At 48.2% G+C, this 17,385-nt stretch overlaps 1 protein-coding gene across 1 annotated transcript in view; it reads left to right on the forward strand.

Annotated features, from left to right (window-relative positions):
* The window catches only part of CUNH10orf90 (chromosome unknown C10orf90 homolog), a 91,090-nt gene that overhangs the window by 48,179 nt on the left and 25,526 nt on the right, over positions 1-17,385 (forward strand). The window contains exons 5-7 of the mRNA XM_007451184.1: positions 9,954-10,244; positions 13,329-13,513; positions 15,600-15,777. Of these exons, the coding sequence (XP_007451246.1) occupies positions 9,954-10,244; positions 13,329-13,513; positions 15,600-15,777 (654 nt within the window). The remainder of the gene's footprint in view (positions 1-9,953; positions 10,245-13,328; positions 13,514-15,599; positions 15,778-17,385) is intronic.

Below are 17,385 nucleotides of genomic sequence, written 5' to 3' on the forward strand. Positions count from 1 at the left end.
GTAAGCGAGTTAAGTCCATTTGTATTCATGGAAAGACTGATGTCTGGTGCCAACTTTGTCATAAATGCATAATTTGTTTGGTTATATTTGCTCTATCTCTTCATCTCTAACATGTGTTCATTGCTTTTTATTTATAATTTTTTCCTAGTTTTTAAGAAGGTTTGGATCTTCGTTCTAGTCATTACATTTCCACTGGTACCTTTTTAAAATTGTAGTTAGTTTACAATGTTGTGTTCGTTTCAAGTGTACAGAAAAGCAGTTCAGTTATGTATATATTCTTTTTCAGATTCTTTTCCATGATCGGTTATTATAAGATATTGAGCATAGTTCCCTGTGCTATACAGTAGGTCCCTGTTGTTTACCTATTTTATATATTGTAGTGTGTATCTGTTCATCCCGAACTCCTAATTTCTCTCTCCCTTTAGTACTTGTACCTTTTTTTTTTTTGCGGTACGCGGGCCTCTCACCGTCGTGGCCTCTCCCGCTGTGGAGCACAGGCCCCGGACGCGCAGGCTCAGCGGCCGTGGCTTCACAGACCGGGACACGAACCCGTGTCCCCTGCATCTGCAGGCGGACTCTCAACCACTGCGCCACCAGGGAAGCCCTGTACTTGTACCTTTTTGAATGTCCTTCGTCCCTAGTCTGAGAGCAGCTGAAGGAATAAGAGAGGCTGGGAAACTGGAAGGCTGGTCTGGGGTCTCTAAGGCTGTTCTTCCACACTCGTGCTCTCCTTGTGGTGCGTGGCAGGACTGCACATCCGTCCACTTTGACAGTCTGCTGTGGCCAGTGAAACTGAGCTATTGGAGGACTTGGGAGTGGAAGCCCTGATGGGCCAGTGCAGACAGTCTGTGCCCTTTCTCTCAGGGGTCACAGAAGCAGAGGCCCAGGTGGAGCCTCCACGAGCCTCTGTGATGAGCAGAGCCCCTTGGGCTGACTCTGGGGGTGTAACTTGTGTTGTGCCCACCTGGGAAGGGGCTCCAGGGAAGATTCTGATTCAGTAGGTCAGAGGTGAGGGCTGAGGCTCTGCGTCTCTAACAAGGTCCCAGGTGTGGTCGGTGGTGGCGTTCACAGACCACAGTTTCAGTAGCCAGGTACTGAGCCACAAAAATGTGTTTTTGTTCTTTGTTTCTTTACCGCACCGTAACCTAACTTACTAGTTCTCAAAGTGTGGCTCCTGGAACCGCAGCCTAAGGGCCACCACCTGGGAACTCAGAAATGCCCATTTCTGGGCTCTACTTCCTGTCTACCGAGTTGGAAGCGCTGGAGCTGGGCCGCCCTGGATAGTGGATTTCAACAAGGCCTCCCTGTGATTCTGATGCATGCTACCGCTAACCTGGCCGATCCAGACCCATACCTCCATAGGTGGGGTCAGATCAGTTACGACTTGCATTCAGTTTTGAGTAACAACACATCCAAAAAGCAGTGGCTTGAAAATGTAAGGGTTTATTTTTGTTATAAAAGAAATCCAGGGGTGGGCAAACAAGGACCTACTGTATAGCACAGGGAACTATACTAAATATTTTGTAATAACCTGTGAGGGAAAAGACTCTGAAAAAGAATATATATATATATATGTATACATATGTATAAGTGAATCACTGTGCTGTACACCTGAAACTAATACAACACTGTAAATCAACTAGACTTCACTTTAAAAAAAAAGATATCTAAGGGTGGGCAATCTGGGGCAGGTATAGCAGGCCCGCAGTGTCCTCAGGAGCTCACGTCTCTGCTTTCTGCTCCACTTTCCTTCAGGTGTGACCCTCATCATGATGCTTGTAGAATAGTTGCCAGGACTCCAGCCATCACGTCCACATCCACAGTGAATACCAGCTGAACCTCCCCTCTTGAGACCCTCCCGGAAGTTCTCCCAAAGGACTTCTGCTTATATCTCACTGGCTGGAGCAGTAGCACACCACAGCAAAGTGTGAATTTTTAGCTGGGCCCATTATCACCTTGAACAAAACGAGGATTCTCTGAGTTAAGAAGAAAGATAAGAATGGATATTGAGTAGGCAACCAGCCGAGTCTACCAGAGGGGGTGGGGACTTAAGGTCTTCAGTGATGATGTTAAAGGCATGGAGGGAGCATTCTGTGAGCTGAAAGAGTTGTTGGATCTCGTCAGAGAGTAGGAGGTTTTCATTTACTGGTTCAGGGGAGAAGCATCTCTGGGTATGGGTACATTTCAGGTATGGAGTGTGGCTGTAGGAGTGGGGACTGGAGTGGAGGTGACGGTTGTTGGCTGTAGGAGTGGAGCTGATGGTACTGGTTATGGGAGTGGAGGTGATGTCATTGGTTGGGAGCTGGTTGGAAGTGATGGTCATTGGCTGTAGGAGGGGCTGGAGCAAGCAGTCCTTGACATGAGATCAGGAATTTTACTGTTTTTCCTGCTGCATCCCAAGCATTCTATATCAGTACCTGGTATATAGTAGGTACTCAGTGGATAGTTGTTGAATTGAAGATAAAGAGGTCAAGAAATTTCTTTGAAAGAGCAGGTAATACACACACACACGCACGCACACACACACACACACACACACACACACACACACACACACACACAGATGATTCTGGGATGAGACCTGGCTCTGAGCGGGCATTTCACTCTGCAGGAGCCTTAACTAAGATTCTTCTCTGCTGCTCCCTTTGACCCCTGGCAGGTCGGTTTGATTTTCTTTATCAGTTTTTACCATGCAGCATTACCTGCTTGGTAATTCTCAGAGCACCCGGGAAAAGCCAGAGGAGGAGGAGAGATGAAAGCCTGACAGAATTATTAAACAGAATGGAAAGGTGGCCATCAACAGCAATAAATCTCCCAAATAACAGTATGATAATGAACCCGTGCTTTTGTGTACCACTGGTATGGCACAGGGTGGTCCTATCTAGTTACAAGCTATACCCAAAATGGAAATGAAAGGGGGAAACAGCCGTGTATTACTCCACTAGAAATGTGCTGTGCCTCCCAGAGAAAACCACTGTGAACAGTTTTGTGAGTGACAGATTGTCAAAGATTTTTATGTTTTTAATATTTCAAATTTGACAGTGATAATTTATTGCTTTTATAATTTACAAAATGATTTTTAAAAGGAAATAAGCCTTACTGAAAAGAATTATCACCTCAAATAGTCACTTTTGGAAACTAGCAGCAAGTTTTGAGAAAAGTTTAAAATGTTTTTTCTGTGCTTCAGGAATCTGAGTCATGCTTTGGGATAAAGGATTATGGGACAATTGATAATTTGGGACTGTGTTTCCTTGGTGTCAGGTAGAAAGGTGTGATCTAATCATTGACTGGAACTTGTGTCTCTTATCACCTGCAAGAAAGTCCAGGTAATTCATTTATTAGAAAACAGGCAGGTTTGTATGTGTTTTCATGTGTGCATGTGTGTATGTATGTGTGGGTTTTATTTTTGCCTCCCAAATATTTTTTCGTATGTTTTGAGATTTTTGTTCAACGGTCTTAAAACTCTAGGATAATGACATAATTGGAAAAAGAGCTCCGTCCAGTTTCTCAGTGTCCATTCTAGATACTCTCAATGCATGAATGACCCTTTACTGTACATGAAAGCTGTGTGAAAACTCCCCACGTATTATCATTTTTTAAAATTGAGGTATAGCTGATTTACAATGTTGTGTTAGTTTCAGGTGTGCAGCAAAGTGATTCATACATATATATATATCTCAGATTCTTTTCCCTTATAGGTTATTACAAAATATTGAGTAAAGTTCCCTGTACTATACAGTAGGTCCTTGTTAGTTATCTATTTTATGTATAGTAGTGTGTATGTGTTAATCCCAAACTCCTAATTTATACCTTTCCCCCTTTCCCTTTTGGTAACCATAAGTTTGTTTTCTATGTCTGTGGGTCTCTTTCTGTTTTGTCAGTAAGTTCATTTGTATCTTTCTTTTTCGATTCCACATATAAGCAATATTATATAATATTTTTCTTTCTCTGATTTACCTCACTTAGTACGATAATCTCCAGGTCCACCCATGTTGCTGCAAATGGCTTTTCCTTCTTTTTTCATGGCTGAGTAGTATTCCATTCTCTCTCTCTCTCTCTCTCTCTCTCTCTCTCTCTCTCTCTCTGTGTGTGTGTGTGTGTGTGTGTGTGTGTGTGTGTATTGCAGGATCATATGGTAACTATTTTTAGTTTTTTAAGGAACCTCCATACAGTTCTCCACAGTGGCTTTAACCCACATGGTATCTTGAAGCTTGACCCTAGAACAATAATAATGAACTTACTGCATCTTCCCCCTTTTCCCTCTGAATACAGGGTTCTTCCAATGCCAGGGCTTGCCTATTTTGTCCTAACACCGTATTGACATCTTAACAACAGTTGTCGGCACCCCCCACCACCCATATCTGCTCCAGGTTCCAAAAAGGGAAGGCTCCTTTTAGAGGTCTGTAGCTACTGCCACCACTTTTCCCAAGTCGGTTTTATTTCTTGGCCGTGGCCCCTCCCCACTTAGGTCTCCTTCTTTAGGGAGAAATACTTACCGCTTACAGCAGAAGAAACCTGTTTACTGTCTAGGAAGGGCTCATATGGACAGGAAGTCTCGTTTCCTGGAAAGGAAAGGACTCGCTCGTGTGTTTCCGCTGGCCCCGCTGCCTTTGGACGCCCCTTAATCCTTGCTGTCTGACCTTCAAGTTGCTGTCTGTTCCCCTGATTTCTTCTCTTCCTGAAGGCGCCAGCTCCAGCTCTGCTCCCGCCGAGTGGATGGGCTTTGGGACGCGCAGGTTCCCAAACACAGCTTCTCTTCCCGATCTGATCCGATCCGATCCTCTCTGCCAGGAGCCGTTTATCTCGTTTGCTGCTGCCCCCTGCCTCTTTCCCCCCTTTCTGACTCCCTGCCAGGGCTGCAACATCTCTGTGTAGAAATTTAGCGGAAATATGCTGAAACAATTATTGGCTGATTTTAAACAGAAGTCTAGATCGGGTGGGAGGCAGGGTACCAAATGGACACCTCTTTCCATGAGGAAATCAAGTTTTCATCTGCTGCCAGAAGATGAAGCCTTTACCAGTTAAAAAGCAGAGAAAGTACCCACCAGCCTCGTCCATTGTAAAAGCTTGTTGTTTGCTTTCTCTGTTGGTTGTTTCTCTATGGGTCATCAACAGACTCTTTTATGTCATCTTCTGTGTACTGTAATTGCAGGTAGTTTAAGGATTTCTCTCCTGTTAAAAGGGGAGAGAATTTCACCTGCTGGAGAAATTGTGTGTGTTTTGAGTACCCAGGGTTACCGCCTTTTCCTTCCTCTTTAGTGATATCTGTGTCCAAGAATTAGCATGTATTGAGCAGAGAATACCTTTCCTTTCCCCTCAGCAGCAGCCTCCTGTGTCCCTGTGTCAAAATTGGAGACAGCAAAATCCTGCCTAAAGTGAGGGTGTCCGCGATTCACCCACGGGCGCTGTTCAGAGTGGCTTTCCATTTGATGGATACACAGTCCTCTCCAGCTCACTTCTTTGATTTCCAGTGAGATGCACAGTTATGGGGTTTGCTGGAGGAAAGCCCACAGGTGAGGCAGGAAGATCAGATAGGTAAGCTATACATAAAATGTAGATGCAGGAGCTTTAAAAAGGTGGTAATGGGTGGAGGGAAGTCTGGGGCCACTCAGGGTAGTGGCAAGTAACATCAGATTTTTAGGAGAGCCTGAGACCCACTGTAGTTGCATTTAGAAACTGGTATTTTTATTGATGACCCAGAAATATCAACACAAGCTTCAGTTACTGTTATTTCTAAGACAGTGTGTTGTGAGATGGTCTAGCGTTTGAAGGGAGAATATATAACTTCCCAAAACATTAAAATGTGGGAGAAAATGTGGCCTTGGATTCAAGGAAGGCTGCTTTGCTTGGAAACATCTCTTTGGTTGATTGGCTGGTTTTAGAAGGCAGGAAGGTGTATGGAGCTGAGACCCAAACCCTAAGAGAAGATCTTTCTAGAGAGCTGGTTTCAGTTTTGACACCAAAACACCTGTAACAAATCTAAGCTAACTTGGATAAATGACTCTACTTTGTGTCCCCTATGTTAGTTACCTGCCTTGGGCTGTTAAGGGTCCCCATACAGCTATGCTCTCTGGGACTATGTGTGGTTTTCATGGTTTTCTCGCTCATCCTTTGCGATTCCACTGACAGAGTCTGGCGACTGTGTTGGTCCGCTGCTTAGCAACCGCCTTCCACTTGCTCGTTTCCTATCGTGAGCCCGAATTGCCACAGTTATTAGAATTGTGTGACAGCGTGGGGCTCGTCTGAGAACACGAAAGATTATGTATCACCTCGATATTTGGAAAGAAGCAGTAAGGGATCTTTTTCTATCAAATCGGCTCATTGTGACACTTTCTGGCCCGTGGAGGCACCTTGTCTTGAGGCTCGGGCAGCTTTTCCTCATTTTGTACTAAGGATCTGCGTGCGCTGGTGGTGCCCTAGCCTGCCCCAGATTCAAGTCTCTTCTTGGCCGGTCTTGATGCTGTGTCGGTGAGGTCTCCATTCTCCCCTCCCTGCCCTGCACTTGGGGCAGCTCAGGGCCCACATTTCAGCGCAGAGAAGCGCCCTGCTGGAACTTAGCCCTGAGGTCTGCAGTTGGACATGGTGAGGTCAGGAACAGAAAATCCAGCACAGCCCACTGCCCTCCCTGATTGTACTGCTGCCTGCCAGCCCTGCCTGACGCCCTGACTGTGGTCAGCCCCTTGTTTTCAGGACTCATTCACGGCTCATCACTATCTTCCCCAGCATCACATCCCATCAAGTCTCAGGGAAGCGATGGCCCTGAGATGTTCAACTCTTCTGAAAGCTTTTTTCCTAACGGGTACAGTGATGTTTTTTACCTTAAAACAGCTGCTTTGTGCTTGCTCTTCAGATTTTTGGTATTGAAAATATATTGTTTATGGATCCTTACATAGGTGGGAACATTAGAGACAAAAGCAGTGAGTCAGGCCACACAAAATTTAGGCAAGTGGTTCTGTCTGGGTGAGTATGATCCGGAAGGGGCTCAGATAGGAAAGCTGAAGCCCAAGGAAAGTTCTGCTTCTTAATCCAGGAGGCTCGTAGGTGCTCTAATATCTTTAATTACAAATATAATACATCTCACAACAAAAAATGAGCTCTGCAGGAGCACAGAGAAGCACCGTGTAATGGTCCAAGGAGCTCGTCTCTGAGTCAAAGATGAGAGTTTAATAGAGGGAATTCATGACTGTCGGGCAGATCTTTTGGCTGGTTTGGGTTTACGTCCTAGAGCCTGGCTCAGCTCTGAGTAGGTGAGTTTGCTGGAGCTAGTTGAGTAGCTTAGCTAGTGAGTAGTTGAGCTATAGAATATCAACCCAGTGGGTATCGCGTTTTAGAGAAGGGAATGGGGGTTGTGGCTGTTGAAAGGAAACCTGCGGGACCCCAGCCCCTCCAAGCATCAACCTCAGGAATCAGGCTCTGAGTTTCAGCCCAAGAAATAGAAACCTCTGCTAGAGGCTGCTGCGTGATTCACCTTCTCCTAAGACGGGCAGAGCCTGTGGAGGTGACGGGTCTTCACGGGAAGTGACGTAGTTTAAAATCTGAGCCGTGAATAGAGAACTCTGAGTACAGCCTGCATGCAGAGTGTGTGGGGGGAAAAACTGCCATGTTTCCTGGCAAAGGCTCTGCCTGGGGATCATTTCACGGCTGATGATTGTACTTTTCAGAATCCACAAAAAGCCCCGATCAATAAGTTGTCAGGAGGGTTTTTCTTTGACTGCATGTTTTTCTTTTCCCCAGTTCACCAACTACATTCTACTTTGGAGGCTTTGTTTTAACTCTTTCAAGTCACAACTGGAACATCTGACTTGCGTAGAATCGTTCATGCAAGAATTTACATTAAACCAGATAGCAAGTTAGATAATTAAAAAATAGGTAGGTAAATAGGTAGCAGATAGTTAGCTCTCCATGAGTCTATAAATAATCCATTTATTTAAAGAGTCTAATGTCAGGATGGAACTAGTAGATTGGGACTGCATCACTGATAATTACTTTGGTTTTTGATTCTTTAAGAGAACCTCTAATAAAAGGAAGCAACGGAGAAAGGAAGAACTATTTTAGGACTTTTTTGGCTTATGCTCTTTTATACTTAAACAGAATTGACAGTTTTTGAAATACGTGCTTGGAAAGATTTTTCTGTACAAATTAGCAAAGCCCAACTTTTCCATAGGAGGCCATATCCCTCTCTAAATGATAAGGTCTGTAACAACCACCATTTGGGGGGACTTTCACGTACAGGCACAGGGACCCAGGGGGGTACTTTACCTTCATTTTGTTTGTTTGTTTGTGGGAATAGGAATGCTGGGTCCACCCTCTTGTTGGCCCTCCTGCCTCAGGTCCCACAGCCAGGACACCCAGCGAGGGGACCGTCTGTGTTCCACCTCTTCCCACTGCCCTGCCGGCCTCACCACGCTCAGCCTGTCCTCACTGGCTGGGATGCCAGGACTCAGGGACAGAGAGGCTGGAAGGAATTGCAGACAACTGGCATTTTAAGAGAAGTCACCACTCTAATCAGTGCCTGGTAGTCATGGGCTCATTTCCTTTCTGTGTACAAGACATCTCAGAAAATATGATGAGAATCTTCCAAGAATCTCAGTTATTCCAGTGGTTCCCAGGACCCTTTTTCTGCCCCCCGTATGCAGGAGGTCTGGATGCGTCCCACCGGCAGGCGTGCCTGTCTCCCCTTAGGTGGCCTCAGCATAGGGAGGAGACGGCACCTGGTTAAGAGTCACTGCCTTGTTTAAAGTGAATAGCTTTTAAAACTTTATAGAGTATTCCAAAAGAAAAAGCAAGCAAGCAAAAACAAAGAGTACAAAACAGGTGGAGAGTGCAAAGAAAGTCTCTCTCCCGCCCCCAGTTCCTGGTCCTGAGTTGCCCTCTCCCAAGACAGTCCAGTTCCCAGGGTCTTTGGGGTTCTTCCAAAGATGTTCTGAGCACATTAGCACTGACTGTGGGAAAGCAGATCTGGCACACTGTCCACACTCTGTTCACTTGATAATGTATCTTAGAGATGATTCCCCCTCTACCCAGGAGCATGTGTCTTATTCTTTTTCACTGCTGTAAAGCAGGGAAGTGCTGTAATTTATTTAACAGTCTCCTGCTGATGAGCATAAGGTGGTTTCCAGACCTTTGATATTACAACGTGGCAACAAGCAACACACTGTACACCTTTTAGACCCACTGCTTTATTAGGGGTGAGCACAGACAGCTGATGAATTACATCCTGCATCTGCACTTGCCATAGGACGTAACCTGGCATCATCGTTTCTGGAATAATAATGATAATGAACATTTATTAAATGTTTACTGTGTATCAGGTACTGTGCTAAACACCTTAGCTGGATCATTATTTTGTTATAGTATTACCTTGATTTTAACATTTAGTATTTATATTAATAATATGCTTACATTGTTTATCATATAAAATATGATTATATACATTCCATAAATATATTGCTTATTATTTAAATAGGTAAATTTATTACAAAAATAAATATATTAAAATTAAACATATAATATTTAACATTATTACCTTGTTACAGTATTATCTCAATTTTATAGATGAGGCCAGATAGCATATAAGTGATGGAGGGGGGATTTGAACCCAAGGTATCTTCCCCCAGAGTCAATGTGCTAAACCACCCATTCAGTTATCTACTGTCTGGAAGGTCTTTTGAGCTCCGAAGGGTACCAGGGAGCACGGTCTCTTCAGAGCCACGTGCATGAGAGCAGTGCATGTAGAGGGGCTCCCGAGTGAACCCCGGGGACGTCTGGCCAGAACTGGTGACCACGTGTCGTTGCTGGGTCAGCACATGCACGTTGGCATCAATGGCGCCCGTCCCCTTGAGGCAGCACTGCAGCCCATCTGCCTGTCTCTGGGAGAGCGTGGCGTGCAGAAGTCGGCACATTAGACGTGGGCTCATCAGATGTTTTGAGCACAATTCCCATTTTATTTTTAGTAGAACCAAAAGTATTTTCTGGAAGCCGCGAGAAGCACCAGGAAGGAGCACATGTGACTGTGTCTGCTCCCCCAGTGGAACGGAAGCTGGTTAAAGATCCCCTTCCTGATGGGTCTAGCTCTCCAAGCAACAGCTGTCAGTCTAGTGACCTCTCTGAACCTGCAGAGAGGCAACAGCAAAGCCTCCCGAAACTCAGCATCCCTTTACCTGGGTCCCTTTGCCCCTTCCAAGATTTATGCACATCTCTGCAGGAAGACCACGGTGTTCAGATAGAAAGAGAGTTCCTGGAAGGTAAGGAGCGAGGGAGGTATAGGGTTGAGATGATTCTTCCTTAATCTTCATAGGGAACACGGTGCAGGGTCTTCCTGGGCCCTGGTTCACTTGAGCTTCCCTTAGGAATCTGCCTTTTCTCCAACTGTACAAGCAGAGAAGGAAGCAGGACCAGCAGGTTTAAATAGTGGGCAAGCTCTACCTCCCAAGCAGCGAGAAGACAGCACTGCATGGGTCAGGGAATCCCAGCCCTACTGTGCACAAGGCCAGCATTGCCTGAAGCTGAGAAGAAGGCTGCTCCCAGGTGCCTGGCAGGTTCTCGGGCCTCGTTAGGGAACAGTTGAGACGCGGGGTGGCTGCCCTGAAGGAAGCGGGTGCGCCAGGCTGAGGGTGGTCCTCAGTAACTGACTGGCCAGGATAATGGCCGGGGCGTGGAGACCCCACATGTGCCAGGCACTCAACAAACAGAGTGCACTAACCTCACAGTGCCTTGAAGATAGGTCCCCGTCTCAGCCTCTCACAGAAGTCAAACCAGGCCATCATTTCTCTAAAGGCCAAGTGGCTGACCCCTACGAATATTACAGCGGCCATTGATATCTAGAAAAACATAGGAATAAAATAGAAAAAAGATCTGTGGTGCCCAGTTATAACAGAGGAAAATTTAGATTTCCTATCACTCTAAAGATTTTCCCAGAGAGCTGTGGATGAGGACAGAAAGGAAAAGATTATAGAGCTTTGATTATAAAAGTTAAAATATTTACGGTAATTGATAAAAACATTGTTTCTTGAAACCCAAGTGAATCTCTAGCCCATTATTCATCAATACATTAAAGGAGTATGTATTGAATACCCACTGTATACCATCAAAGAAGCATTTATTAAACACCTACTGTGTGCCAGGTACTGTGCACGGTGCTTCCTGCCCTCCAGGTGCTCTCAGTCCGGTACCAGAGACGTCGGGGTTGTAACTGTGCCTGTGGTGAGCCATCAGGAAGCTGAGGACGGCCCCAGATGCTGCAAGGAGGGGCTGGACAGAGACATCTTCCTCAAGGAAATGATTTTGAGAAAGAACTTGAAAGCTGATTAGAGGTTTAAAAATCAGCCCCTAAGGTGAAGAGCATTGCAGGCTGAGGGAAAAGCACACGCAAAGCAAAGAATGGATGGAAAGAGCACATGGCTGATTTGGGGTCCAGGGGACCAGAGTGCAGGGGTGGAGGGGAGGCTAGTGTGAATCCAAGGTCCCGTGGGTCGAGTTGGAAGGTCCGTATAAATCCACTAAGAGAGTCTGGACTGAAGCCTGGCCCAAGTCCTTGAAGGGGAAGAGACCTAATTAGATTTGCTCTGAAGGTGATTGTCTCCTGGACAGTGTGGAGGCCGGATGGGAGAGGGCCAGGCAGGGAGGCTGAGACTGGCTAGAGATGAGTACAGACCATGCCACTGGGGAGGACTGGCCACAGTAGTAGAGACTTTGAAGATAATGGGCAAAGCTTTGTCGTGAGCAATGGAGGGGATGAGTGTGTCAGGGCTGCCCTTGCATCACTGCATCTGTGGAGGGGAAGGATGGGAGGAAACCGTGGCTTCCCTGAGTATAGGGTGAGCTAGAATAAAGGTTCACAAGAGATGGAAACGGTACCACGGAGAGTGTAATTAGCTCTAGCCGGAGGGGGTTGGGGGACAGATATCTGGGTTAGTGGTTAGGCCTGAAGCAGGGATGGGGGAGCCACAGGGAAATCTCCAGAAAAAAAAAAAACTGGAGCAAATGCTTAGAAGAACAAGAAGGATTTGCGAACCTCTAAGCAGCATGTTGTTGGTAGAGCATCAAAATTGGTAGCTGGAGGGCAACACCCACCATGCACGAGCCATGAGAAGTCTGCTCTCCTTGTAGGGCATGTAGGTAGTAGGGAACATTGACGGATTTGGGGTGGAGACAGGACAGCTGGTCCAGACCACAGAGGATCTGGGTGTGAATGGCGGAGCTTATAATGGGGGGTCAGTTAAGAGATTCATGGGACCATGGAGACGCGTCCTGTGGCCACCTCTCCACACCCAACAGAACTAGCTGCTCCTGGGCACCTGGGCTGGCAGTGTGGAGAGAGACATGGTGAGTATGATGTGGTCCAGCCCTCAAGGGAGTCACAGGCCTGTGGGGTTAAAGCATCCTGTGACGGGCCCACTGATGCTGCTGAGTATGTGAAGTGTGCTCCACGGCAGGTACACAGAGGAGGCAGGAGGGGGCATTTTCCTGAAAAACTCAGGCTCAGCCTAGAGGTAGGAGGTCACTGGGTGGGCACCAAAGGGGCTTCGTGGAGATCGGAAGGCGCGTGTACGAGGAGTGAGGGGACCACCAGTGAGTCTCAGAACCGGAGAGGGTTGGTAAGGCTGTGGTTAGGGCTCGTGTGGTGAGGGGAGTCAGGGAGCCCAGATGGGAATAGTGGGCTGGGACAGACGCTGTGTTCCAAGTGGAGCAGTTGGTCAGTAAGTGGTAAGTGAATACGTATGAGTCGCCCACTTTCACCACCCCGAAGGCAACCCTGCCCGAAATGCTGTGGCATCAACTCATCCTCTGATCTCTTCCACCAAGGAATGTCAAAATGGCTTCAGGATGGGGCCCAATCCCACGCTGAGACAGAGAGAGTTCCAATTATGAATGTAAAGCCAGGGCTAGTCTCTGGTAGATTAAGGGGAGGGATAGATAATTGAACACCGTTCCTCTGTCTTACATCATTAGCGTAGCAAAGATAAAGTAAAATACACGGTCCCCAAACAGCCCAACTGAAAAAATTGTACAGGACACACATAATAGGAAGCACAGAATAGAAAAAGTTTCTTTGCATCGGGAGCAAAGGCATTTTGAACGTCAAAAGCCAAGGGAATACCTCCACGGCATCACTAGCCAGTCTCAAGGTCTGGCTGCCTATGAACATGCCTCCCCGTGACCAGGGCAGCTGGGGGTCTGTGATGAGGCGTGACCTCGTGGGCTTAACGAGGCCCATTAATAACCCACTGGTGTTTCTATTTTCAAAATTGTCTTCTGTGTCTCATGGCCTTGAGGAACCAGGAGAAAATCACTGGGCGCTCTCTAAATGGAATTCTAATCTCTCGCAGGAGATTACACGTGCTGTGACTTGGTTGTTAAAATAAAGGAATGCAAGAAGAGTGAGCAGCCCACCACACCCGAGCCCGAGCCAGCACCCACTGAGCCAGAAACCCCCCAGGGACCAGAGACCCACGACCTGCCAGAAGACTGTTCCAGGAGCCCGCAAATGCCCGCAAGCTCCTTGACCTTGCAGGTAAGGCCTTCCGTGCGTCCCAGCGTGATTCCCGCCAAGGGGAGACTTTTCCCGGGGAGCCTGTGGGCACATGACCTCACTTCTGCTTCTGAGGCTGGAGACCTGACTCAGCTTCCTGGTGGCTGTGTGACTCTGGACAGGTCCCCTAACCTCTCTGGGCCTAAGGAGATGATGATGTCTGCTCCACCGGGCTAGGATGGGGATCGCATAACATCAGCAGTGACCGTGATTGGAGCAATGACAGCATTATGTTGAGAACTTTCTGGTGCCCAGACATGGAGAGGGTCACTTCATGGGCGTCAGGGCCTTGCATCCTCATGGCACCCCCGTGAGGCAGGAGTCCCTACAGCCCTATCTTCAGATAAGAACATAAGCCTTTGAAAGATTAAGGAAGTCCCAAAGTCATGGCCTTGAGTTCAAGGATATGGAAGCTCTCATTTTGCGTCTTTCCCCAGTTGTAGAAGTAATATGTACACAGTTTTTAAAGTTCAAAAAATACATATAAAGGTTAGAAGGACAGACAGTCCGGAGAAAGCCAGCGACGCCTCCTGGGAGACACATGATGCGCTGTCAACAGCCCTGCTGATGTGCAGCAGGCTCCACCTGCCGGCCCTGCACCCTTGTCCCCCAGGTGGTCCCACTGTGAGAGACTCACGTGCTCCCAAAGCAGCTTGAGCCTCCATCCTCAGGGCGGGCAGCCGGGGCAGCAGCCACGCCTGGGCCCACAGGCCGTCCCCAGGGGCCATCTCTCCAGGCCCCAGTGACTCGTGCCTGGGACCTGGGGCTGGCACCTTGGAGGCCAACTGGCCGAGAGACTCCTTTCCTGGCACAGCATCTAGGGGCGCGAACACGACACGGATGGAGCCCACGTCGCCCTCTCCCTGGAAACCCTGAGCTCCCCGAGGGCTGGGAGAGGAATGAGGCAGAGGACGTTTACACTCTGGCAGCACCTCCAGAGGGCCTGTGCTGAGCACCTGCTATTTGCAGAGCTGGGGCAGTGGCTGTAAGGGATGCGATATGGAGGAGATAGGGCACCTGCCATCCGGGAGCTCACAGCCTAGCATGACGATACACGTGTGTGAATCACCCGCGCGGGGTGGTCCATGAAGTACCAGTATGCTCAGGCTGAACAGGGAGACCTGGCAGTTTACTGGGAGAACCGAGACTTGAGCAAATGGGTGTAGCTGGGGGTGGTACTCCAGGCAGGGTATCAACTTGAACAGCGGTTTGTGAGGAATATCAGGTTAAGACAGTGAAAGGCAGGGTGGGAAAAGCATGGGACACCCACAGCTGAGGGTCGCCAGGCGATCTACCAAATTACGACGAGCCTCAGTTTTTGCCTCTGTCAAATGGGGATAAGTGTATCTGCCTTCCAGAATCAATGCGGGGATTCTCAGACAACATAAAGCATTGAGCTTAGTGTCTAGCACAGAGCAGAGTGCGTCAGTGGTGGTTATTCCTTTTCAGTAAGTCTGTGTTAGGGGCTTCGTCCATGCACGGAGTGGCGGGTGCAGCGAGAGCTGAGGCCGGAGAGGAAATACGGGAATTCTGACCTCCCCTATGGAGCTTGCAGAACCATTCTGCAAAGGCAGAGCTCTCCTGCCGGCTCTTTCTTCCCGGGAGGAGAAGGTGTTTCCGTTAGCTATGATGACTGTTTCTCCTGAAAAGACACATGCTTCCTGCTGGGAGGATGATCTGGTTCTGTGCTTCTCAAGGCAGCCAGCTCCCTGCAGAAGCAGCTGACTCGGAACGCCCCCATTCCTCTCCCCGCTGTGTCACTTTGGAATATGGAATTTAGGGCATTCAGATTTTGCAAATGGATTAATTGACAGAGAGGAGAAGGAACGGGCGGAGGTGTGCCTTTGCACTCACAGTTTGCTGCTGGTGACTGTCAGTCGTGCTGCAGTGGGGCCCTTGGTGCTGACTGAGACCTATGTTACCAACGTGTCTGTTGCCATCTGTCCATGAGGTGTTGGGAGAAAATTGGGATGTGCTCGTGCATCAGCCTCTCGACCCGATCAGGCAGATGTGTTGCCTTTCTGCGTCATTTCTCTTAAAAAGAAAATGCTTTCCTGGCTCCTCTTAGGAGGCCCTGGAAGTCCGCAAACCTCAGTTCATTTCTCGCTCGCAAGAACGTCTGAAGAAGCTAGAACACATGGTACAGCAGAGAAAAGCCCAGCAGAAGGAGAGCCTGGGCCAGAAGCAGAGTGTCCTTCCTGTCCGCGCCAATCAGAGGCAGTTCACCGTTCCCCACCCTCTTAGCGGTAAGCTACAGGTGGCTCGGGAGGGCTGGCGAGACCGCCAGATCCTGGGGCTGCGACCTTCACCCAGGCTGGCGGTCCAGATGGTGCCCCTGCCCTATGCAGGACTCATGTTCGCCCAAGTACCCAAACCTCAGGGTCCTACAGCCTGCCCCGGAAGCCAGCCCATCCTGAGAGATCATATACGGGCACTGAACTCAGCAGAGGTAACTTGGGACACAAATTTACCATGTTAGCTGGGAAAGTAGCAGCCCAGGGTAGCCGGCTCAGATTCTTGGCCCCTTAACAGATATTTGCAAGAGGTGCCCTTTGCCCTTGATAGATTGCAAAACAGGTCTCAGGGTGAGAGGTTGACTCCAGTTTGTCTATATCAACATTCATCATCTTGAAACCCCTTTCCTGCTGTGAGCTCAGAGAAGGGATGGCCAGCTTTCCAAGCGCCAGGAGGCCGGTGTCGTACTGACCCTGCAAGGGCAGCGCTCATTGACTCACTGGAGAAGTCGTTATCAGGCCCCTTCTCTGGGCCAGGCCCCTTCTCTGGGCCAGGCTCCGTGCTGGGAGCTGGGGAGAGTGCAGTGAGCAAGGCTGGCCTCCGTCCTTTCTTTGTGGAGCTTATAAACAGACTATTAAACCAGCGAGAATAACAAGAAGAGACAAGGGCACAGATGGGGACATGGGAGCACATTCTGATGGCCTGCCAACTCAAATCTTAAAATCTGGAGGCCTGGGGAAACCTCCGTTTTATTTCTTTGGATAGACGAACAAGATCTTTCTTCCTAGGAAAATGTTCCGGCCCCCAGGAGGTGAAATCATGGGTCTAATTCTGAATAAAAGTCCTCTGGGGAAATAACCATATTCAATAAAATGCAGCTTAGCAAATATTGCCAAGCTCTTACAGGGGGGATGGTGGGGGGACAGAGAGCAGAGGGGTTGGAATAGGATTCCTGTTAACCACGGGCAGGCTAGGCCCCCCTCAGCCCCCCGCAGTTCTGCTGGGGCAGTCGTCCAAGATCCCAGAAAGGGCAAACTTGAACGCATCCTTCTCATGGTGAAGGATTTAGTAGTACACCTGCTCCTCAGCCCCAGTAACACTTCCCAGGATGCTAAGAAAAGGAAATCAACAAAATACATGTGCAAAGACTTTCCCTGCTTGAAAATGTGTCCCTCATCGGCTTTGGAAGCCGATTGGCAGATATAGACTATCTGGGCGTGTTCTCTGGCGGCTCCTTAGTTTCTGGCTCAACAGAGAGCGATCTGGGTTCGGGTACAGATTTCTCAGGTTGCCATGAGGCACCAAGTGTCAGTTACAACCGGGGGTGCCCCCAGGGCCTTCAGCGTCCAGGCTTGTTCTGGGGAGGGCTGCCAGGGTGCCCATGGTGTGTGGGCCACTTGGCCTCCACGTTTTTGAAGATCCTGCTTGATGAAAATGGTTAGATAAACAAATGTGTTGTCAACAAATATAGAACAGTGTCACGTTAGAGCTCAACATACGTATACACAAAAAATGGTGTCTGAGAGTCCTCCTTTTCGGTCAGCTCCCGTCACTTTGTGTAGAAAAAAATGGAGACGCATGGACATTTGGGAACTTGTTACGTGTGGGGCCATTCCTGC

This window comes from Lipotes vexillifer, unplaced genomic scaffold (assembly GCF_000442215.2).
Source record: "Lipotes vexillifer unplaced genomic scaffold, Lipotes_vexillifer_v1.1 scaffold248, whole genome shotgun sequence".
Classification (NCBI taxonomy): domain Eukaryota; kingdom Metazoa; phylum Chordata; class Mammalia; order Artiodactyla; family Lipotidae; genus Lipotes; species Lipotes vexillifer.